General features: G+C 56.3%; 1 protein-coding gene across 1 annotated transcript in view; it reads left to right on the top strand.

The window, feature by feature from the left end:
* Positions 1-10,586, top strand: part of ARHGAP26 (Rho GTPase activating protein 26) — a 152,840-nt gene extending 142,254 nt beyond the window's left edge. Inside the window, exons 21-23 of the mRNA XM_075714892.1 lie at positions 2,329-2,439; positions 5,180-5,271; positions 10,498-10,586. Of these exons, the coding sequence (XP_075571007.1) occupies positions 2,329-2,439; positions 5,180-5,271; positions 10,498-10,586 (292 nt within the window). The remainder of the gene's footprint in view (positions 1-2,328; positions 2,440-5,179; positions 5,272-10,497) is intronic.
* The last annotated feature ends 13,120 nt before the right edge of the window (positions 10,587-23,706 follow it).

Below are 23,706 nucleotides of genomic sequence, written 5' to 3'. Positions count from 1 at the left end.
GGCGAGAGCCACCGGCCTCTGGGCAAGCGCTGGCGCTGGTGGAAGACCCCGATACCCAGAGATGAGCCTGGTGCAGGCGAGGAAGGCGTCAGGGTGTTGCTTGCACAGACGCATGAACTGGAGGGAAGCTGGTGTGCCAAGAGTGCCATCTTAGTTTTAAGGTGCTAAACTGTAACTCAGACTGAGCGGAAGAAAATGACAAGAAAACGCAAAATTCGAGATTAATCACAAGTATTTCCTGGAGACCCTCTTGGATGTTGGGGGAGGTTGGTTCTTTTAAATAATAGAGGTTGAGGTTTTGCATTCAGCTTGAAATGGAAGAAAAATGTTTGTTATATTCTCTTTGCTGTTAATATATGAAACATTTCATTCTGGGCTTAAGGAGCAGAAGCCGGGGGCTGAAGCAATGAAGTTGTGCTGCTGTGATCTAATAGGTATTGAAGGGTTGTGGGTTAACCCATTACCCTTTTTACAGAGCCTTTGTCTTTTCATTAAAGGTTTAAGAGGCAGCGTCGGCTCCCCTGGCCGTGCTTCGGCCCGCTGTGTATGCGCGGGTGCTGCCACGCTCCTTTGGGTCCCTCTGGAGGGGAGGGGGTTGCTTTCATCCTTTTTGGAGGTTGGGGGGTTTTTTTGAAGTTGGCTACTGGTCCAAGCCATGCTCCTCAGAAGGCTTCTCCTCGAGCGTGGAGGAGGCACATCAGTGACAAGAGGAAATCTGACTTAAACATATCCAGAAAACTTTTTTATAATCCCAGAAAGGTATTTGAAATGAATTATATTTACAGCCTGGAGCTGAGAGGGAGGGCTGTGTCCCTCTCTGCACGTGGACCACCTTTCCCTCCACTTCGGGACTTACCCTGGTGCTGTCAGAAGGCAGCTCAGCAACTTCATCCCATTCCCCTCGGAGAAGCGCCAGTTTCCCGAGACGAGGGAGGTGAGATGAAGCGATGGCTGCTGTCACGCTGTTGGTCCTGGTGCAGCCCTTTCCCTCCCTCCAACATCCATTTGGTTTGGTGGGACCCATAAAGCGCTGTTCCTGCATGCTCTGGAGCCCCTCCTCGCCCTGTATCCCTTCCCTTCCCTCTCCCTCGGGAGCCCCCAGCTCAGGGATGAGGATGAGGATGGCGACAGGGATGGGGATGGCCCAGGGGTTGCCCATGGGGTTGCACCCTATCCCCACCTCATCACAGACCTGTGTGATCGGCGGTACCATCCCTCTCTCAGGAAAAAACCCATAAATCATGATGCTTTTACAAAACTTCTTGTTTTTACAGAGGCATTTTCAGCGCAGAGAGGTTTTTCTGGTGTTCTATCAGGGTCGGATTTTACAATCTGAATTAGACAGAGAATACAGAGGAGTTGATAAGCGTAGAAGCAGTAGAAGATGAATCAGACTCAAACTGGTATTTTACTACAATAATTGCTTTTTGGTGAACCTGAGAATGACCTAAATCAAACAGTTTTGAAGGAACCAAACACTTCTCACTTGACTTCTGCGCACATTTACTAGTTCAGTGACTTGATTCAACTTCAGCTGGCAGCAGTAGCTTAAAAGTGAGGAATCGAGAGCAGTTTGCATGAGGGGGAGTTCTTCAGTGTAAAATGTGGGAAACAAATCAATGACATTTTTATAGTGCTGATTGTATAAGCACGGCAGGAGCCCTGGTCACCTCGATGCAAGCCATTTGCATGACCTGTAAGGCGGCCGGCTCGCGCTGGGGTCCCAGCACAGCTCTCCGATGCAGCTGACCCTTGCGGGGTGGTGTGGGCTGGAGATTTTCTCCTGGTAGTAGCCTTCAGATGGATGATAGCATGGAAACACCAACCCTGGCTGGCTCCGTCCTGTAGATAACAAACTCCTCTGGGCTCCCAGCCTCCGAGACCCGTTTGGTTAGAAATGTAAACAGGCGGTCGTGGCCGGGCACCATGGATCGGGGCCCAGATTCTGACACCGCAACAACTGACATGCAAAAGGGGCATGGAGGCTGCTCACAGGCATCATTAACGTCCAGAAATACCATCAACTATTTCTGGCAGCGGTGGGGGAAATAAGGCAGGTAAGTGGCTGGGCTGCCAGCGGGGTGTTGGGCTCGCTGGATGGGATGATGGAGCAGGGGTTAATTGGAAGATCCAGCTCTTGTTGTCCAGAGAAATGCAGATCTGGCCTTGAAACATTTCCCAAGGTCTTGGCACTTCATTTCGTAGCTGTGTCTCATGCTCTGAATATTCCCAAGGCACTCGCTATCGTCGGATGTCGTCTGACTGTCTCTCGGTTGCTGTTTGTTTCTGTGGTTGCACGTTGATAAGGTATCTGGTTATGTCTTGCAGCCCTCAGAATCCAAGCCCAACGTCACCCCTCTCACCGTCCTGGCCCATGTTCTCCGCGCCATCAAGTCCTATGCCCACCTCCTCTACGTCCAGCGACTCATCCCCCATCAGGTCTGTTGCACAATTCGCTTTGCTTTTTGTTGCTTTTGCTATTTTGTGTTTAATTTACTCAGTTTCCCCCACTTCACTTTCCTTTTCCCTTTGCATCCTGCTCAAACTCCCCCAATGCAGCTATCTGCACTCAACAAGAGAGGAGCTTTCAAATGTCTCCTGCCCCGGGGGAGGCCTTTTGAATCCTCCCTTTCAGCCCCTTGGCAGGCGCCTGGTGGTTTCTGTGGTTTTGCCCAGCCACTTTAGCTGCCTGCGGTTCGCTTTACTCCTCTCTGCAACAGGTAAGACGCGTGCTGCCTTCCCGGGGGCTGCGAGGAATAGCAAGCCTTTGTAAAATGCTGTGAGACCTCATTTTCTGGCCACTTCCCTTTTCTTTTCTGGAATCTAAGGAGGATAAAGGGCATGGTTGCAACGCAGACGTTTGCCTGCTGTGCGCCCGTGTCTCAGGTGCTTGGGCATCGCTGGGTAAATCAGTGCTGCAAGTTACAGACGGACAAACGGAAGGTTTCCAGCGGGACCCTGGAGCAGCAGGTCGGGCTGTGCTGCACGCCGGTGCCGTGGGGCAGGAGGATGCACGCGTCCCCCGCGCCCCGGGGTGCGACATGCTGCCGGCTGCTGCGCAGCGGGAGCGGGTGCTGCCTGGGGGTCCCGTGGCTTTTGGCACCGGAGACGCAGTCGTGCAGTGAGCGCACCGCGGGCAGCGTTCAGAGCCTGTGCTGCAGATACCGGGGGGTGCTCCCACGGGGGAAGCCAGGGCAGCATCGCCTCTGGTCCGTGTGCGGGGTGCCCTCGGACAGGACTTCTCCCCTCCGAGCCCACCCCTGGCACGGTGGAGCACAGCACGGCTCCCAGCCCCTTGGCAGACGCAGGCGCGGGGCCGGGGCGGCCATCCCTCCGAGGGAGACGTGTCAAACCTGCTTGCTCGTTACAGGCACAGACCCAGCTCTTCCCCCACACCTACAGCCGCACAAATGCTGCCTGTACAACGGCTGCCTGCTTGGCAGGGTTATTTATTTGTTTTGCTACGCGCCTGCAGAGGCTGACAATGGCGTAATACCATCCGAGCAGCCTTCCTCCTCTGGGGGGAAGAGAGGCTCGTCATCCCTGAAACTGCACAAGGGCAGATGGCTGAAACTCCTGAGTGCTTTGCTGGCCTCGTGCCATGCTCGGAGGCAGAAACCTAACGTGAGCGATTGCTGGGGTCCGGCGTTTCAGTCCCTGAAAGCCCTGCAGGGCTCCGAAGGGTGCAGTCGCAGCCCGGAGAGCAGCTGGCGAGCGAAGGGGCAGGCTGGGGCCGTGGGGACGCTGGACTGCAGAGGTCATTTTGTGGGGAGAGAAACAACAGCTTGAATAATTCAAGGTAATAAGCCCCAAAATACCTTTTTTTCATCTGACAGTCTCCCCAAGCGCTGTGCGTGAATGGTGCCTCCCCGGCAGCAAAGGACCCTCTCTGGAGCAGGATGAGTGTTTGCCTATCCTGGTTTTTTAAGTGTTTGGTGGCTGCTCATGTCAGGCAGCTGGAATTTGGAGAGGAGAGACCTCTGCTTCAGGGCTCTCTTCACAGAAAAACCAAAACCATTCACAGCTTCCCCGGTTTGTGGTTTCTGTGTGAAGGTGAACCGCTTTTACCACGAGGTGAAAGCGTGCCGCTTCCCTGGGCTCACTCGGAGAGAATTCAGAATAAGTTCAAGTCCTCAGAAAGATAAAAGTTGGTGAAAGCGCTGAACTGGGAACTGGTGGTCCCTTGTTCATTACCCCAGCAGCCCCTGGGGCCGTTTCCATCACTTTGCTTGGCCATACTGTAGCCGAGCAGCCTGCTGCGGTGCTGGATGCGGCGGGCTGGTTGGGTGGCCCGGTGCCAGGGCTGCTTTGCACCATCGCGGTGGCCCGGCGGTGGCCCGCCAGCCTTCCTCGAGCCCAAGCCCAGCGAGGGTGGGTGGGAGGCTCCGGGCGCGGGGGAGAGCTCTGCGTGCCTGCGCTTTGCCGGTGAGGCCCTGAGGTCCTTCATTTTCTCCCTGCGTCTGCTGGCAATTTGCTCCATTTCTTGCTCTCTCTGCTCTAATTCACTCCCCCGCCGCGTGGGCACGCTGACACTTCCCCAGTAAAATCTAATGGTTGTTAAATCTTTTTTATCTTCAGGTACAGCCTCTAAAGAAGTGCAGCAAATTCCTCACGGACCTCCTTGTTTTTCTGTTTTGAAATACCCTTCCCCAGGCGCTAATTCTTCCTTGCACAATTCTCCTCGTGGTTGCAGCTGCACTCGGAGAGCGATGGCTTTGGCAGTGAGCGGGGCCGGTGGGCTCCTGCTGCCTGCCTTCGCTCCGCGCCAGCCCTGCAGTCAGTCACGGCCCTTCAGAGACTCGCAAAACATTTCCAGCTCCCCACCGTGCTCCTCCAGCCTAGCACCTCGAGCTCTCCCAGGGAGCCCTGGCCCCGGGCTGCCCGCTGCGTGGGCACCGGGCACGGGCTCTGGTCCTGGCAGTGCCAGCTGGGCTCGGACTGGGATTTGCAGTGCAGTGAAAATTGGGGGCTCATCCCCGAGAGCCTTCAGCCTCCTCTGGCGTCTTCCTCACTCTTCCCCCAGGCAGCATAACCTCGGACCCTCTCAGAGGGGTACAGGTCCTTGGACCCCTCTTCAACATGTGCCACTCACATGGACCCCTCGGACGCAGTGGGGAGGGGAGCGCCGTTGTGTATGAGTAGAGTATATTTTATACCAATAAATGCTTTCTTTTTGCAGCTCACCGCTGCGGAAAGCCCGAGCTTTGTACGCCTGTAAAGCAGAACACGACTCGGAGCTCTCCTTCACGGCAGGCACCGTGTTTGATAACGGTGAGTGCCTGACCCGGAGGGAGGGCACGGGGCAGCGCCGGGCACGCCGCGGGGGTGGGATGGGCTGGGCTCATTTTTCAGCGCGACGTTCGGGCTGCGGTTCCCGGCACGCTGGGAAAGCGGGATCGCGAGAGCTGCGCCGCTGCTGTGGGAGCTGCACTTGCTCCATGCCCAGCACTGGGCTTCCCCGGAGCTGAGCCCGGAGCAGGGTTTGCTGCAGAGCAAGAGCAGAGCACGGTGGGAGGGCGAGGGGACGTACCGGGGCGTTTGCAACACACCACCAAATTAGCTTCCTTCTAACGAGCGCGGCATTGCCTGTCGTTGGCAGCCGCCCACCTCGCCTGCCGGGGAAGCGCGGCAGGAAGCGGTGCCAAGGGCTGCTCTTAGCCTGGGCGGTAGACAGGCAGGAGCCTTGCCCTTTGCTTCAGAATGGACATTGCTCCGGAACAGCATCTCTCGTTTCGCATAACGTACGTGCGAGATGCTACAGAGCCGGTGTTAACAGCAGTACGAATAAAGCTACAGAGAAGGACACTTGGCTGTTATTTATTTTAGTGCTGAGTTTTGCAAATTACTGGTTTTCCTCCTGTGACCCAGGGAGTGATTTGGATTTTCAGTTCATGGGTTTCCTTTCAGTGCTATGTCTAACGACTGTCCTGTTTCCACCACTAGAAACCCCATGGAAGAAGAAAGCAGAAATACTTGAAACACAGGCATTAAATCCAAGGTGTATCTTGCCTTACTCCTTGTATCCGTGCTGAAAACAGCTGATCATCCAGCCCTCTTTAGGATCAGTGTGAAAACTGGCTTTTCGAGATCCTGATTTATTTCATCCTAAAGCAGACGTGTAAAATAGGAGGGGTGTATAGGTGGGATTCCCCTCCTCTCCCCCGGAGCAGAGCGCGGGAGATCGCTCCGGCAGAGATGTCGGCTTTGCCGCCTCCAGCCTGGGTCAGCGGGTCCCGCTCCGCGTCCCGCTCATCGCGCTGCCCGTGCCCATGGTGTCCGGGCCGGGGTGACGGGTGTTCTGGCCCCGGCAGCGGACGTGGCCGCGCATCCGCAGGGCGCGGGGCGAGGGCACGCGTGGGCGACCACGTTCGTCTAGATCAGGGCTGCGTTTGGGCGCGTTGGTACGGGAAGGTGCAGCCTTGCACGGAGGGCGTGCAGCGGTTCTCCAGGCTACACTTGGGAGTATAAAGTAGAAAATAAAAGAAGTTTGGTGAGGCACGGTGTCACCTTTGTGCCACGCTAGGTCAGCGGCAGGCAGCGGAGCACGGAGCGGTGCCTGGTGCTGACCCCAGCTGCCCGCACTGTTTGCCTTCCTGGCAGCCGCCCGCCACTCCAGCTGCTCGCTGAAGTTACTCGAGACCTTGCGGCACGCGTGCCCCGGCTCCTTCCCGCAGCGATACGCGGCACGCCGTCTGTGCCGCAGCAGGCAGCGCTGCCGGCAGAGCGAGGTGGGACCGCGCAGACCCCCGCGTGCCCGAGCTGTGGGCTGCGCGGGGCTGCCTGACCTCGCCGCGTCCCTCCCGTGGGCACGGACCCGTAATCGAAATGTAAGAGAGAAACTGGTGAGTGGGTGACCCTATACAGAGCCATTCCGCAACTGTCTTCTGGGTAGGAGAGATGAGTTTCCAAGTATCGGCACCAGAAATATTCTATGCAGTTGCCGTAATGTTTCATGCAGGAGGTGATGGAAAAGTAACGTGCGCTTTTCCCCTCTGGATACTGAGAGCTGGAGTAGGTGGGCTCTGGTTAGTCAGATTTTTGGAGGGGATGTTAATGAACACAGACTTTCTGTTTCCTGCATCAAGGGAAAGAGACTGTGCCCCCTGGATAAGCAGCTCTGTTTGAGATATGATCCCAAAGTAAAGAAAAGCCTTTTTTACTACTTTCCAAGTAGTTCTTGGCTTTTATATGTTAAGCATTGTCATTTGGGAAACTGCTACCACATGCGCTGGTTTTGCCCTGGGATATAGATGAGAATATAGCAGAAAGGGGAAGAGAATGAATACATGTGAATTAAAGAAAATACTTTTCCTAAGCAGCTCCATAGATATCTTATAAATAAACATGATCTCCCCTTTGAGAGCCCGTGGGAATTAGAGCAGCTAGGAGGGGAACAAGTTTGAATTAAATACACTGTGTTTGCTAGATAAAAATCAATGGATTATTCAAGGGAAAAAATATACAGCATGTTCTAATCACTTAGCAGCGTAGCCGAGGCTCACGTTAGCTGGGGGAAGCGAGTTAGGAACAGCACTGCTTGGTAGAAATATTATGATGATGAAGGGATTTAATAAAACCCAGCGAAAGCAAATGGATCTTGGAATTACTTAGAGGCAGGTTCTTCTTTGACTTTAAGGTTCTCTGAGGTTGCGCATGGCACAGCAGCGTCTCGGTCCGACTGGGAGATTGGGGTGCTGTTACCCACACCGAGCGGCATCCGCGTGATAAATACCAGCATGCTTTGAGAGGTCCATTTGAATGCCGTCGCGTCGTTCCCTTTAGCTACGTGAAACCTGGATTTTCCAGCAGAACTTGTGCACTCAGTCGTTGCGTGCCCTTGCGACGCTAAAGTTAGCGATAGGATGAGAGGAAATGGGCTTAAGCTGCGCCAGGAGAGGTTTAGGTTGGAAATTAGGAAAAATTTCTTTACGGAAAGGGTGGTCCAGCATTGGAACAGGCTGCCCGGAGAGGTGGGGGAGTCCCCATCCCTGGAAGTGTTCAAAAAACGGGCAGAGGTGGCACTTGGGGACATGGTTCAGTCTGGTCTGCCCTTGATTGGTTTAGAGTGGACTTGGTAGTGTAGGTTAATGGTTGGACTGGATGATCTTAAAGGTCTTTTCCAACCTAAACGATTCTATGATTCTATGATTCTATAAATGGGAGGGACGTCCTGGGTCCGTGGAGGCCTGAGAGCGGGGAGGGTGAGAGTCACGGGTCAGGAGAGGGGTGCTCATGTGTGGTTTTAACTAGCAATCACCCCTGAAATGGAAAACTCCTTATTCTGGAGCGATGAACCCCCCACCTGAGCCGCCGCGGGCAGGTGCTGAAGTTTTGCGCTCCATTAGGAAGGTTGTGTTGCGTTTGTGCTCTAATTCTGTAGCAGAGAACGACGTTCCCCTCCGTCTGCTCGTGTGCTCTGCTCTATCTGACCGTACCTCCGCAGAAACAGATGGCTGTCTTGGGGACGTAAGTGATTTTTTAAGGCAAAAGCAGTAGCTGGAACTCACGTGACTTTCTGTTAAAGCACTTTCCCAGCTCGTTTGCTGAGACCTGAGGGCTGAAGGCACAGACACACACAGACACACACCCCGCTTCCCCTTCCTTTTCTCGATGGCCCCTGTCTGCTGGCGGGGCTCTGTGAAGCCATTGCTCCCCCCAAAGGGAGGTAACCCCGCAGCTTTCAAGGCAGGGTTGCCCCCGGGGGGTCTCCGCGCAGGGTGCAGGGGACATTTGTCCTCTGAGCAGGCTGCCTGAGCCTGGGGTGGTGGAAAAGCCCCAAGCCTTGGGCATGAGAGGGTGTGGGCATGGCAAAAGAAGTTGGCACAAGTGAAACCTGAGGATGGTAAACATTTTCATCTAGGAGCCAGAACACTGTGGCTCTTAAGTGTTCAAAAAATGGGTAGAAGTGGCACTTTGGGACATGGTTCAGTCTAGTCTACCCTTGATTGGCTTTGAGTAGACTTGGTAGTGTGGGTTAATGGTTGGACTGGATGATCTTAAAGGTCTTTTCCAACCTAAATGATTCTATGATTCTATGATTCTTCAAACGAGTTTGTTTTCTGAATTTGTGGTTTGAATTATTTTTCATTACTACGTTACCACGTACAGCATTCCTCTGCCGGCGTACCCAGTAGTGATGGACTTTGCCACGCTGGTGAGGACTGGTCTCTCCCAAAGCGTGGAGGTGTTCGGACTTAAAGCGCTTTTGTCTTTCTGAATCTTTCTCAGCGGTCAATGTCAGTCGTGACTTTTGCAGCGAAAAGGGCCACCCTGCCACAGACGGGGCTGCAGCAGGAGAGGAGGCAGGCCGAGGAGCCTGGACCCTGCTCCCCCGCGCTCCGGTGCTCTGCCGGTTTGATAAGCAGAACACCCCAGGTTGCCACTGAATGCAGAAAAGACTCTGTTGGTGAACATTTCTTTTCGCTCTGACTCTGCCGCAGCCTTGGCGTGGCCCGTACCTGGCAGGCGGGCCGGAGGCTGGCTGCGTGCGCAGAGCCCGTCCCCGCGGCTCTGCTCCGGGGGGACGTGGACCCCGCGCGGTGCTCGGTGCCGTTTCTGGGTGCACCCAAGAAACACGGTCACGTTTGTACCGAAATGTGAATTTGCAACGCATTTCACCCCCCCAGCTGAGTGAGGGTGAGCTGGGGCAGGAGGGTGTGCGGACGGAGACGCGGGGAGCAGCGAGGAGGGCAGGACGGGGCGGGGGAGCGGGCAGGGACTCGCTTCGCTCTCGCAGTTGATGCCGGACAACGTGCAAGCGAGCAGACCCGCAGAGTCACAGGGAACTCGGGGAGCCCTGAAATACTGACTTGCCGCCATTCATTGTGGGAGGTGCAGGGAATATTCCTCTGCCTGCCTTGGCATAACCCTCATTCCTGTAAAATCAGCAGATTTTCAGTAGTTGATTGAATAAAGAGCGAGCCTCAGTCTTTTGAGGACTGATCAGGTTTCTCGTGTTGCAGAAATAAGATTGCAGTGTTTGCTTTCCTGCCGGGAGTGTTTGCTAATGCATTTTCTCTCTCAGCTCGCTCCAAGGCCAGGCTGGGACGTGCGGGGTTACGATGCGATGGAGTTAACCACGTTCTCTCGAACTTCAAAGAGATTTTAGCCCCAATCTGGAGGAAGTTTTGAGCCGCTGTTTTTATCCCAGATGCTTCACTTGCATCAGCTCAGCAGCAGCAGCTAGTATTGGGAAACCCACGCCGTAGCCGAGCGTGCCGCTCCCCTGGTCCTTGTGCTGGTTTCACTGTGTGGGCTCTGACACTTTCTAAAGGGAGGGTAGAGGAGTCCCACGAGCGAGCAGGCACGGACAGAGAGAGCACCTCAGCCTTCTGAGCTCCTTAGCGTATTCGTTTCCTTACTTTAAAATAAACACAAATTAAGGGCCTTGCTCTCTCTCCCAAGAGCAACTCTGACGTTGTCAGCACGCAGAGAGCAACACCCTCTACGCCGTAATTCCCCTCCTGTAGTAACCTGCCTTTTCCTTCTCTCCTCAAGTTCATCCATCCCAGGAGCCCGGCTGGCTGGAAGGGACCCTCAACGGGAAGACAGGATTAATCCCCGAGAACTACGTCGAGTTCCTATAACTTCGTGCATCAGAAGCGCCACTGCTGAGCTTTACATGGTATCCATGGCAGCCGCTGGCGGGAGCCCTGCGGACCATTTTGCTCCTCGCCACTGTGCGACGCGGGGCAAAGGACTTCCTCGAACCCGCTGAGATGAATGTTTGTGTGGATAACAACGTACGTGTCTCCTCCTGCGGTGCGTGCCGGGGCTGCGGGGAGAGCGGTCCTGGGGAGATGGCGCGGCTCCTCCAGCCCCGAGCAGAGGCAGGCGATGCCCAAAGCCCACGTCCCAGCTGGGAGCCCTCGCAGCAATCCAAAAAAAAAAAAAAGAGAAAAAGAAAACCAGCAACGCAGCAGCTCCATGCCGCAGCCCGAGTGCTCCGCAGGGGACGAGCCTGCAAAGTGTGAACCAGCACGAGAGAGGCACCGAGCCTGACGCTGCCTGCAGCGAGACTGTCTGCCAGCTGGGAAGAGCGTTGGCGGGAGCTGAGGGACCCCGACCCATCGGCCTCCCCGCTGGAGGAAGAGCAGTCAGCAGCGAGGAGCCCTTTGCTCCCAGGCCCTTCCCCGCTTTCCGACCAGCCGGAGCAAAGCTCTCCTGCGCAGCCGGGGAGCAACCCAGCCCCTTCTCGTGCCGCCGCGGCAGGGGAAGGGGTGAGGTGCTTTCGGCTGACGTCAAGCCACAGGCTGTGTCTGCAGCGGCACTTTGCAGGAGGCTGAGCTTCCCTTGGCGGGCTGGCGAGGCGGCCGTCCTGCCGTGCCGCAGCACAGCTCTGCTCTTGCAGGCGAGAGCGAGACGCTCGGCGGGCTCGCGGGGCGGGCACGGTACCGGCCGGGAGCTCTCGGGACTCAGCAGGTATCAGCACGGTGGAGGGGAGAATATTTTGGACCAAACCTCTCAAACTTTTTTTTTTTTTTTTAAAGTTTTAGATTTTTGCGAGGTAAACATCTGTGATCTGTGCAGCCTGCGTTTCCTTCCTGGAGAGCAAGATGCAGCTCCAGATAAATACCACTCCTTTTGTTCGACTGGCTGTTTTGTATCTCCACGTTCCAGTGCACATTGCACAGAGACATCCATGCTTTCGCGAATGCCCGGGCCGCTGATGTGCCATTTTGGAGCTGCGTTTGCCGCTCTCCACCGTCGCTTTTTAGGTGGTCTCCTTGCTTGAAGCCTGGCGTGTAGTCTGTCCGTGCCAAGTCTGTGCAGTACTGGTTGTGCAAGGTAAATTATTTCCATGCTCACGGGACATTTATTGTTGGCGTGGCCAAGCTATGGTCTACAGAAAACAAAGGACGAGCCCTTCGGCTCCGCCAGCCCGCTGCTCCTGCCCTGGAGAGGATGCTCGTGCCTCCGTGGACATGTGGCGAGTGGTGGGCAGAGCGAGTTTGCAAATCCCTCGCCCTTCCGGGTGATTTTTAAGGGGGAGGGTGGGAGAAGGAGCCCTGTGGGACTGCAGAGCCGGGCTGGCCGGGTGGCATATCGAGAGCTGGACGGATTATATTTTGTAATAGAAAATTGGGAAAGAACCCCCAGCCCGTCGGCGGAGAGACCCTCCCGTGCAGGAGTGACGCTGCCGCACGCTGCTGGGGGATGGATGTCGTGTCTTTTTGTAATAATTTTAAAGACTCCGAGTGACTGAATTGCTGTACGTGTCACTTTTTATTTTTGAAAGAATTAATGTATAAATAGAGTATCTTAAAATATTATGAGGGAAAGATCTATATTTGATATTTTTAGACTATCTGTAACGGGAGAAGCGAAGGACATTTGAAACTGGTTACAGAAAAGCGCTTGCAAACACACTCGCGTCCACAACCACCCTCCGAGCCTTGGGCTGCCTTCTCGTTCGCTTCGTGGTGTCACTTAGAAATGAGAGAAACGGAAATCTCAGACCTCTTTACGTTTCTTTCACAGTGATTAAACTTACTGGACTTTTGTCTTGGGGAAAAAAAAAGAAAAAAAAAGGGAGAAGTCGATCTTTTTTTTCCTGATTTCTAGGGCGGGTGCGGTACAGCTCATCTCCCGGGATTATAAGCTCTCCGTAAGCGGCACGGGGACGCACGGGGCACATCGCCTGGCTGGTGCTGTTTGGGCAGGGGTGAAGCCTCCAAACTGTCCCGTGTTTTCTGCTTTAAGCTGTTGGATGAAGAGGGCCGAGAGGTTTGTAGGGCTCCTCTGCGCCAGCAAGCTGCTGCCGGCCCTTATCCCCACAAAACTTTGCGGTGCGGTGTCCCCCTTCGGCTCTTCAGATGCTCAAGTTATTCTGAGACGGGAGTGAATTCCTTTTCATAGGCGCTTAGGAGCTTTTGGATATACTGCCTAGAGAGTAATTGGGAACAAAAGTACCACGCAAACGTATTTACAAGATGTCTTCTGGAGGAAAGGAAAATAAAGCATAAGCAGGAGTTATTGCTCTTACAGGAGAGCTAGTGGAATTTTTTTTTTTTTAATTAAAACTTTCCAAAAAGAAAAATTTGGCTGAAACGCTTACGAAATGTTCCCATTTTGGGCCAGCTTTAATAGTGGAGTAAACACTGGTTTATTCCAAGAGAAATTAGAGATAGAAAATATTTTTTTAAACCAGCTTGACACGGCATTTGATGCTTAATATTAAGGTCATCAGTCAAAATTATAAGAAAGCAGGGATAGTCAGACTTGCCAATTGGTAAAGTCTCTCCTGTATTCCCTGTCCCATTAGTTTGGGCATTAAACCAAAAAAAAACCACGCAGTGCAATACTATCTGTTGAAACAGATGTCAAACGAGTCTCAGGGTGCCGTCCTGCCATGTTTCAGGTCAATGGTGCAAGTCCCACGGCTTGGTCGTGGCCAGGCCACCGCGCACCAGCCGTGGTCCCGGCAGCCACCGACACGTGTGGCATTTCCGAGGTCCCCACGGGCCCGTGTTCGAGCTGCTGGCCCTTGCCTCTTTACTGATTTTGCAGGGTTTTGCAGCAGAAAGCAAAGCACCTCGGATGGTTTGGGAGCACCCAGGCTGCTGCCAGCGCTCCTGTCACACCTCCCGGTGCCCTGCTGGGGGCTTGGGGTGGGGTGGGGTTGGATTGGGTTGGGATTGGGTTGGGTTGGGGTTGGGTTGGGTTGGGGTTGGATGGGGTGGGGTTGGGTTGGATGGGGTTGGATTGGGTTGGGTTGGGGTTGGGATTGGGTTGGGTTGGGTTTGGGTTGCCTTGGATGCTTTTTTTTCGAGCAGGCTACTACACAGTAAGAGCAACAATTTCAGACTCTGGCCATGAATTTTTCAGATTCACATCTGGCTCTGCAGTCAGACAAAACATCCTCCTGGTAATTGTCTTGTCTCGAGAAGACTTCTGCCGAGTTCGGTGGCCTGAATAGCAGCCCAGACCATTACAGCTAATTACAGCTGCGCTCCGTAGCCGCTCGCGGTGCTCGATTATTGCTGTAACTCGGGGGGGGAGGGTGGGTGTGCTGCCTCCTCAGTGCCAGCGCTTTAAGCTGGAGTCGGGCTCCTGCTGTTGCTTGATGCAGGCTGAGGCTGAGCGGCTGTCGGAGGCTGGATGGAGTTAGATGCTGTGAACGCCGGAGGGGTCGGACCTTCCCGCACGAGTGCCCTCCGGCTGCGGGTGTGCACGCGTGGGCGCGTACGCAGCGGTGTGTCCGTCTGCAGCGGGCGCGGCAAGACGAACGCCTTCACTTTGGGGAGCGGGCTGCACTCTAATCCTGGCACGGAAGTTTTGTTATATTGATTTCAGGCTCTGCTGCCGCTTTATTTTGTAAATTGCAGTTGAAGCACTGGAATTGTCCCTCGAGGAAGGATGTCACCTATTTTAGCTTCACTTCTGCTGGCAGCTTAAAAGAGGGTGGCAGCGAGGGGTGGGAGGAGGGTGCTGGCTGGAGCAAAAGCCAGCTGATGGCTCTGCTTAAATCCTGACGGGGAGTTACTCTGATTTACCGGAGAGATTTCACGGCACAAACCCAAACAGCTTCCAGCAACACTTGTTTAAGTCCCCAGGGTGCCTCTAAGAGCCTTTCCTTTGCTTCTGGGCACGGTCTGCCCCGAGGAGCGCTGGGGCTGCCGGTGATGCTGGGGCACGAGGAGCTGCATCCCCTCCTCTCTTTTCAGATGACTTTTCGGGAGGGTTTCGATTGGCGCTCGGACTCTCCTCCGCCAGCCTGCACCTCTTGGGGCAGTACCGGGGGGAGGCGGGGAGTTCCCCAGGAGCTGCTGTTCGGGGAAGGGTGGGATTCGGTCAGCGTGCTCCTCGCAGCCGGCCGAAACGTTGCCCTACGGCCGTCGTGGCGCGGGGTGCCGGGGAGCCGCAGCCGGCGGAGCCCGTAGGGCGCAAGGGTCGGGAAATCAAAGGGGGAGACACAAGCTCATGGGAGGTGCAGTGGGTAAGGGCTCGCGGAAAGGGCGTTTGCATGGATGCGGGACTTTCTCCAGTTGCTGTTTTACAGAGATTTTGGGTGCCCAAAGGCAGAACCTGGCTTTGTGTGAAGCCCTTTACGCTGCAAGCACGCGGTGATGGCCACCGTACAAAGCTGAAAAATCAATATCGTCCTTTGCCATGGGAAAACGGAAAGGGTCTTTTGCTTCTGCCCGCGTCCACAGAGATCTCTGCCACGCGCCTGCTAGCAACCTTGGCCTTCGCAAGCTGTGTTTGCCGAAAGGGGACCCTCCCCCCCAAACCCTGCCGCGGCTCCTCAGCCCGTGCGAGGCTGGTGAGACACCCAGCACCGCCGAGAACCCCCGGCAGGCCTCGGAATGCTAACTTACAGCTCCTGCTTCACGAGGAGAGAGGAATAAGAAAAAAACACACCCCAAAACCCGATTTTTCTTGTCCCAAAGCATGCTCGGAAAGGCTTTTTCCCTCTTTGCAGTTGTGCCGTGACACTTCTTCCCTATAGCGACATCATTTGTATTCTTTTCAACCTTCAAGTGCATAGTCCTGAAAAGACCAGGGGAAAAACGTTCCTCAGCACCCAGGAAATCTTTTTCCCGGTCAGGCTCAGGGCTGTCCCCCTGTCACCAGCCCCGCGGAGCGGTCCCAGCCCTGCGCCTACCTCGCCTCTGCTCGCCGGCCGAGCCAGCCTTTGGGGAAATCGGCCCCGATCCCCGCTTCTTATCAGAGCCTTCGCTGTGATTTCCAGAAACGACCAAAATAGCACGAAACTCGCCATTCCAGTGCTCTCTGGAGCAGCGCGCAGCACATCACGGCCAGCCTGGAATAGCACTTGGTAACAAAATACAGAGCACCGAAATGTCCTCCCGGCCGGGGAGCCGCGAGCGGCTGTGCGTGCCGTGCAGCCCGCGGCGGGACGCGGGAACAGATACCGGCAGCAAAGCAGACCTGCGTTTCGACTCAGAACAAGGACACTTTCTTTCCCTGGAAGCAGGCGCAGGCTTGATTACACATCAGCTTTTTTCCCGCTGGCCGGGAAGGCATTTGCTCAGCGTTTCGGAGGCCGTTTCACGAGCAGGGCCCCGGCCCCACCACCCCCAGGACCCCATCCCCTTAGCGGGGGATGCACCCGGGGGCTGCCGGCGGCATCTGTCCCGTGGGACCCGGGATGTGAGTCTTAGGGTTTTTTTTTTTTCCCTTTTTTTTTTTTTCCATCTTTTTTTTTTAGCAGCATTTCAACATTGTTGCTTGCTTTGGAGACAGGGATGGGGGCGTGAGCAGGGAAAGCGATGCCAGCGTGGAAGGAAAAAAAAAAAAAAGGGGGCGTTTGCAAGTTCAGCCTGCAATCCGTGTCAGTGGGTCAGGGAGGGCTGTGCACCGTGCGCTCGGAACGGGGATTAAAAGGGAGCGGAGGCAGGGAAGGGGAAGGTGTACCCATGGGGCTGCCGGCCGCAGCGAGGGGCTGGGCACGTCGTCGCCGCCGGCTGCGGGCAGAGGCACGAGCATCCTGCGGCATCCCTCTGGGAAGATTTTTGTATTTTATTTCAATAGCTGTTTATATTCAATGGCCAAATGAGTCCAGCGCCTAACGTCACCTCTCTCAGGCTGGAGGGCGTGCTCTAAAAGCGCTGGCGTCTTTTTTTATGCTGCAGCAGTGACAGCCCAGGGACCCGCTTGACAAAACACGAGCCCGGCCCTGTGACCTTGTCGGGGTTCAGCCCCCGCCAGCAGCTCAGCACCACGCAGCCGCTCGCTGCCCCTGCCCCCATGGGATGGGGAGAGAATCGGAGGAGTGAGAGTGAGAAACACTCCTGGGCTGAGATAAGAACACTTTAATAGTTGAAATAAAAAGTAAGATAGTAATGATAATAGTAACAATATAATAATGATAATAACAATATACAAAGCAAGTGATGCCCAATGCAACTGCTCACCACCCGCCGACCGATGCCCAGCCAGTTCCCAGCAGCGATCGCTGCTCCCCGGCCAACCCCCCCAGTTTCCATACTGCCCATGACGCCGTATGGTATGGAATGGCCCTTGGGGCAGTTGGGATCAACTCTCCTGGCTGTGCCCCCTCCCAGCTCCTTGTGCCCCTGGCAGAGCAGGGGAAGCTGCAAAGTCCTTGCCTGGCATAAGCAGCACTGAGCAACAACTAAACCATCAGCGTGTGATCAGCATTCTGCTCATCCTAAATCCAAACCACAGCACTGTGCCTGCTACTGGGAAGAAAATGAACTCCACCCCAGCCGAAACCAGGACAGACCCGCAGCGGGGTGGGCTGCAGGGCCATGGTGGGTGCTTGGCCCCGCCGTCCCCAGCCAGCACCCGCCCACGGCAGCGCCCTGGCAGGCTGCACGCCCCGGCTGCGGCGAGGCCGAGGGGAGCGGGGCGATTGCCCCTCCGGTGCCCGAGCGGGAGCCGGCCGGGCTGTTCCTGAGGGATGATGGCTCTTGGCAGGGGGTGCTGGCAGGTGGCTGCGCCCTCCCTGTGCTCAGTTCAGAAGCTGCTGGGACGCCGCTCGCTCGCTTTTCTCCTGAATAAATCCCATCTCAGTTTTTTTAAATCCCGTAAACGCACGCAAGAGTGCCAGTGGATGCTGGTGGCTGTCAGAGGCCACGCACGCAGGCGGCCGTGTCCCAGAGGATGCAACACGTCCCTCCCCACGCAGGCCTCCGGGCGCAGGCGGCAGCGACGGCTCAGCGCCGCAGCGGGGACCCCGCGTTGCTTTGCGCACGCGGACGGGACGGACAGAACGCGCAGCGTGCTTAAGGTGTGAGGAACTGCACGTGGTAGTGCCGCATCCGTCCCGCCCACGGTGACACACGGGGACGGTGGGTGCGCTCCAGCCCGCTCAGCGCAGACGGCGCGCTCATCCCATCCCTCGGTCCCGGTTATTCCCGCAAGCACCAAGCGATCCCCCGCAGCCATCCCGCCAGGGCATCAGGCTGCGTCCCCGCCGGATCCTGGCCGTCCGGGCTGGCACCCGCGGGCCGGGGCTGCACCGGTGGCCGATGGCGAGAGCCCGAGCAGCGCCCGCGCCGGGCAAATTTGCAGCAGTTCAATGCGGCGCTGATTGACGTCGGGTTGGGCTGTAGCTGGGGAAAGTCACCTGCGCAAAAAAAAAAGCGAGCCCAGTGCTGGAGAGACACAGTCTGCTTAGCAAGTGCATGGTATTTTAATTATTCCAACGAACCAGAAACCTCAAAGCAATTATAGTTTGTACATTTGGGCTAATTCAGATTTTTAGCTTTTGGGAAATAGAGATTAAAAGCAAGGTTTTTGTGGTTTTTTTTTTTTTTTAAGAAATAGCCATTTAAAGTTCTATTCTCTGGGTGAGGAGCTGATTATTGGAAGACAAGCACGGCAAAGCAGCTTGTAATTTAGCACAACTGTTTGCTGGCTCACGAGGTAGCACCTAGCTATTACTTATTATAAATCCTCCCTTCTGTTAATGAAGCTTATTCTTGCTTCTAAACCTCAGACAAAGGGGTCTAGAAAATCGCACCTGTGCTCTAAAACTCACTGACGCACTCAGGAAGGGGGGGGACACGAAAAAAAAAGCCCCAGTAGCCAGGCAGCCTGGAAATCTGCCGCGGGGCTCAGATTATCTGGGGAAGGCAGGGAAGGTGGCCTGGGCGTGGGAGCGCTGGCGAGGTTTAAATGAACCCGTTTCCATACGGAGATTTCTGTGTCCAGGCCGAGGCGCAGCCCACCCCCCCGGAGCCCCCCGCGGCTCCCCGGCTCTGCCAGAGCATCGCCCGCTGCTCCCCCTTCCCTGCTCCCCGGCGCGGGCGAGCGGGTTGCCCTGGCCAATTAGGTAATTAAATACCTGCAAAGCGGTCAGAGCTTTCCTCAGCAGCCACCTGCGAGGCAGGAAGAGGGGAGGACGGGCAATGAAAAAGGCGCCGCGGCCGAGCGCCGGAACGGCCGAGACGTGAAGCGGGGCGAAGGCAGAGCCCCCCGTTGCGAGCGTCTTTGTGGCACGGGGGGTGGGTGCCCGGCCTGCCCCTGCGCTCCGCTCGGCTCCCAGCCCGGCTTTCATCCCTACGGCATCCCTACGGCGAAGCCTTCGCGCCCCGACACGGCTTCGCGCTGCGCCCTGTCGTAGCCAGCGCCCCGCTGCGCTCGCAACGCGCTGGGCTGCCCTGCACGGCTGCGGCAGGCGCGGGGGGGTCTTGCAGCAGAACTAGGGCACGGGCTGCTGTTAGCCAGAGCAAGAAACGGGCTTCATGCAAACTCCTTGGGACAAGCGGGCTCTGAAGGAAAACCGCTGGAGCCTTACCCAGGCATAAGTTCTTATTTCAAGCCGGTGGCACAGCGCCGCTGTCGACCTCCCCGGCGGGGTTTTGCTGCCGAGGCAGCCAGCGACGAGGTTTTCTCAAGCCCGCGTTGAGCAGCGCCGCTGCCGTGGCACGCTCTGCCGCGGCAAGGGGCGCCCGGGGCCAGCCCGGCGGAATTGGCACCTGCCGCCGCTGCAGCGATGGCGGGTTTTGGTTTTAACGCGTATTTCCAGGCGCTGTTAGAGCAGCCCTTGTGCAAGCGAGCTTATTCCGCTGCTGTTTACCTGTAACCGGCTCCGGAGGGAGAGCTCCCGGCCTGGCCGGCAGCCAGGGCTGGGCTGGTGCGGCAGAGCCCCGCGCCGGGACCACCGTGCCCTCGGCCCCAGCGCTCCGCGACGGAGCCGCGTGCGTAGGGGAGGGATGGGGAAAAAACCCCCCATGCCTGCTTGGTGCACCGTTGCCTTTTATTTGCTGGTCTGAGAGATGCTGTTGATATTTTGCACGTGCCTTTTCAGAGCTTATTAATTTTGCTGTGGTCATAATCTATAATAAATATTTCTGGGATCGGGAAACGCGCGTGCTTTTTCTGGCCTGCGCCTGCCTTCATTTTATTTGTTTCTTTTTTAAAATTTGGTTTTGGTTGGTTTTTTTTTTTTTCTTTTTTTTTTTTTTTTGGTAAATAAATGTTGCTTTGTGTTGGCCTGGTACCTGAAACGCCTGCTCCTCTGAAACACCCAGGGACGGCCCTCCAGCCACAATAAGGAGAACCAATTAAACCACAAGATCCTAATCACCCCTCTGTTTATTATTTATTTCCCCAGCAACAATGATATATTTAGACCAACAGCTTTGAGCTTTTTCAGAACCATTATGCTCAGCAAATCCCGGCGGCCGCGACGGGAGCGAGCGCCGGCCGTGGGGGGGACCAAGGGGCGCCGGCGGCGCGAGCCCCCCGCCCCCCGAGGGGGTCCCCGGCCCCGGAGCGGGCGGGTTTGGCCCCGGGGCGGGGGGACGCGGGCGGGCGAGGGGCCTGACCCACACCTGGGAAGAAGCAGCTCCGCAAAAGGGGTTGGTACGAGAGCAGCGTCCATCGCGCTGCTTCTGCTTTGCCAAGTGTTGGGTTGGATTTTTTTTTATTTTGTTGGTAATTGCCCTGGTTTGAGCCTTGTAGAAAGGCACTTTTTTTGGTTGTGCTAGGAACACGTGCAGCTCAGCTACGGAAGTACCACTTGCAAGCGAAAAAGGAAAAAAAAAAAGAGTATGAAAGAAATGAGGAATTAAAAAGTGCTGTGTTGTTTTTTTTTTTAATTTAGGATTGCTTCTTGCAGGAGCATAACTGCAGGCGCGGTGGGGCCGGTGGCTGGGGCAGGCGCCTGCGGGGGGACAGGGATGTGACCTGGTGGCAGAGCTGCCGTGCCCCTGCCCGCACCCCCCTGCTCCGCCGCAATGGCAGCGGTCCGGACACGGCTGCGATTAAAGGGTGACCGATGGTTCAGTAATTGGAAAAACACGAGTCGACCATTTGTCGAGCAGCATAAATAAGGGCACGTATAAGGAGAAACAGCAAAAGCACTGTACTTCTGGCAAGGGAAAAATATTTGTCAAACTATTTGTGAACGTTATTTAGGCAGATAATATTTCTTAATAGCTTATTGGACAAATATTATGGTTTCAGAGCTCCCGATTCCCTTGGCAGCCTCTGTTTTTTCCAAGTGCATCGCTGTATCAGCGACCTCATCCCGGCGCACCCCTGGCTCAGCCCGGGTCCCCAGCCTCGCCGGGCGATCCCGAGCCTACGGCCTCGCAGCGCCGGCAGCCCCAGTGAAGCTCTGGCCCCGCGCCTGCCCTGCGCTCCTGGAGCCTCCCCAGGCACAGCCGGGCCTTCCTGCACACCGGCAGCGCGCTGCAGCCGCCGGTGCCCGGCCGGGGCTCAGGGGCTGGGATGGAGCCGGGATGAGCCCTGTCCTCCCTCCCGGCAGGCGCAGCCAGCCAGGGCATCCCAGCCCACTCCCGGTCCTCAGCCGGGAGGGAGCGCGCAGCCCCCGCAGCAGCAGCACAGGGATCTGAAGGAATGCTGTGTCTGGTTTTGGGCCCCAAAGGACATTGGGGTGCTGGAGCGTGTCCAGAGAAGGGCAGCGGAGCTGGGGCAGGGTCTGGAGCACGGGGCTGGTGGGGAGCGGCTGAGGGAGCTGGGGGTGTTCAGCCTGGAGAAGAGGAGGCTGAGGGGAGACCTGATCGCTCTGCAGCTCCTGGCAGGAGGGGGCAGGGAGGGGGTGTTGGGCTCTTCTCCCATGTAGTTAGCAATAGGACGAGAGGAAATGGGCTCAAGCTGCGCCAGGGGAGGTTTAGGTTGGATATTGGGAGAAATTTCTTCATGGAAAGAGTGGTCAAGTGTTGGAACAGGCTGCCCAGAGAGGTGGTGGAGTCCCCATCCCTGGAGGGGTTCAAAAAACGGGCAGAGGTGGCACTTTTGGGACATGGTTCAGTGGGCATGGGGGTGTTGGGCTGATGTTGGACTGATGATCTTAGAGGTCCTTTCCAACCTTAGTGATTCTATTCTAGTTTTCCTTTCATTAAAAAATAATCCAGCCAGCAAGCCAGGAAACATGAAATTGCTACTCTCCCCTTAATTGGCTTAGTGGTGGACTTGGTAGTGTAGGTTAATGGTTGGACTGGATGATCTTAAAGGTCTTTTCCAACCTAAACGATTCGATGATTCTGTGATTCGGCACCCTGTGCCCGGTCTCATCAGCTGCAGGGCTGACCAGCGCCTGCTCCCATGGGACGTCTCCGACAGCAGGAGAGGGCGGCAAGACCCGAGCCCGTTCGGTGCCAATTCCCCGGGGCAGCGCATCGGTGGGCAGCTCCGCGGGGCTGCCGTGTGACAGCAGAGCTGCTGGCAAGTCAGCCTTCTCTTTGGGCTGGCTTCTCTCCTTGTCTTGGCTCCTCTCCCGAGCTGAAGCTCGTTTGGAGGTGTGCGGCTAACCACCCCTCCACGAGTGCCCGTTCCTCGCAGGAGGGGCTCTTCCATTTCGCTGCACAAAGCCCACCCTTACTTCCCCTCCCGGAGGCACTCGCCGCTGCACGCTGCCCCCCCTGCACCCCCCTGCTTCGAGCCGCTTTATTGCCAGCGTTTGCCTCGGAGCGGGGCTGCGCTGCTTTTAGTGCCTGTTCACGGTAACCCGCAAATTGGCGTGGCACGTTTCTATTAAGGTAATTAGAGAGGCTTGCACAGCAAACTGCACGCGGCGTTCACCGGGGGTGTCTCACGGCGAGGCAATGGCCGTTCCCACTGGAAAGAAAGTCCCGGGGGACCGGGCGGCTGCGCGGAGCCGGGGTCTCCGCCTCGGGTCCCCGGGCGCGGGGCTGCAGCAGGGCCAGGGTGCACGGGCGCGAGGGGACGTGCACGGACCGGCTACCAAAGCCTGAACACCGCGGAGCGCTCCTCTGGTGAGGTGTACATAGCGGGATCTGGAGCCACGCTCCATAAAAATTTAAGCTATTAAATATTATTCTTTAGTAATAAATATTTTACACACACTGAGCAAGCAGGAGCGTGCGCTAAGTGTGACAGCAAGAGGAGGGAGTGCAACCGCAGCGCAAGCGATGCCGCCGGTGCCTGCCCTTCGCCTGCGTCCCACCCTGCCCCAGGCAGTGGCCGGGGACGCTTTCCTGCGCAGGGGCCGCGCGACGCTTCCAGAAACCGCACTCTCTGCAGAGGGGCTCCTGGCCGATGTTCCGCGTGGCGAATGCTCTGCTGGCTTTTACTGCGTTATTCATAACTGCTGGGATTCGATTCACGGCGCCTCAGGCCAGCGTTTGTTTTTCTTTTTTTTTTTTTTTTTTCCCCCCTCCTCCTCCTCCTCCCTCTTGCAAATAGCGTCAGCACCAAAGTGCGGGCACACGTGCGTGCGGCTGCGGCTGCGGCACCGCTCGCTGCTGCAGGGCGACGGCACCAGGGCGCGGCGGGGGTGCATGGCCCACCCGGGAGCGGGGAGCAGCCGCAGGGCGGTCATGGGATGATACACATACAGCTATGACGAGAGGGATACATATGCACGCACACGTGTTTGTGCGTGAATGCCTTGCGACCGCAGAGCGCTCGAGCCGGACTCTGTCCTTGCCCTCCTTGCCCTCCCCCAGGCACCCTCCGCGAGCAAAGCGGGCTCGGCGCGGTTATTTGGGAGTTGTCCCGGCTGAAGGAAAAGGAAACGCAGCTGCGTGCACACGGGAGGGCTGGGAAGCGCTGGGCGTTGCGCGCAACTTGGCCTGCTTCACTAAAATGAAGAGGGGGGAAAAAAAAAAAAAAAAGATGTTGGGGGGAAAAAAGGGAGGAAAAAGAAAGGAAGGAGGAAAAAAGAAAATGAAGGAGAAGAAAAAAAGTCTCGAAAGGAGAAAAGATGCCCTGGCCCTGCTGGGTCACCGGGCTGGCCCCGCTCCCCGGCAGCCCAAGCGCTGTGTGGCTTCCACAGGGAAT

This window comes from Pelecanus crispus, chromosome 8 (genome assembly GCF_030463565.1).
Source record: "Pelecanus crispus isolate bPelCri1 chromosome 8, bPelCri1.pri, whole genome shotgun sequence".
Lineage (NCBI taxonomy): Eukaryota > Metazoa > Chordata > Aves > Pelecaniformes > Pelecanidae > Pelecanus > Pelecanus crispus.
The sequence above is the reverse complement of the archived record's forward strand: the minus strand, read 5'-3'. Positions and strand labels throughout refer to the sequence as shown.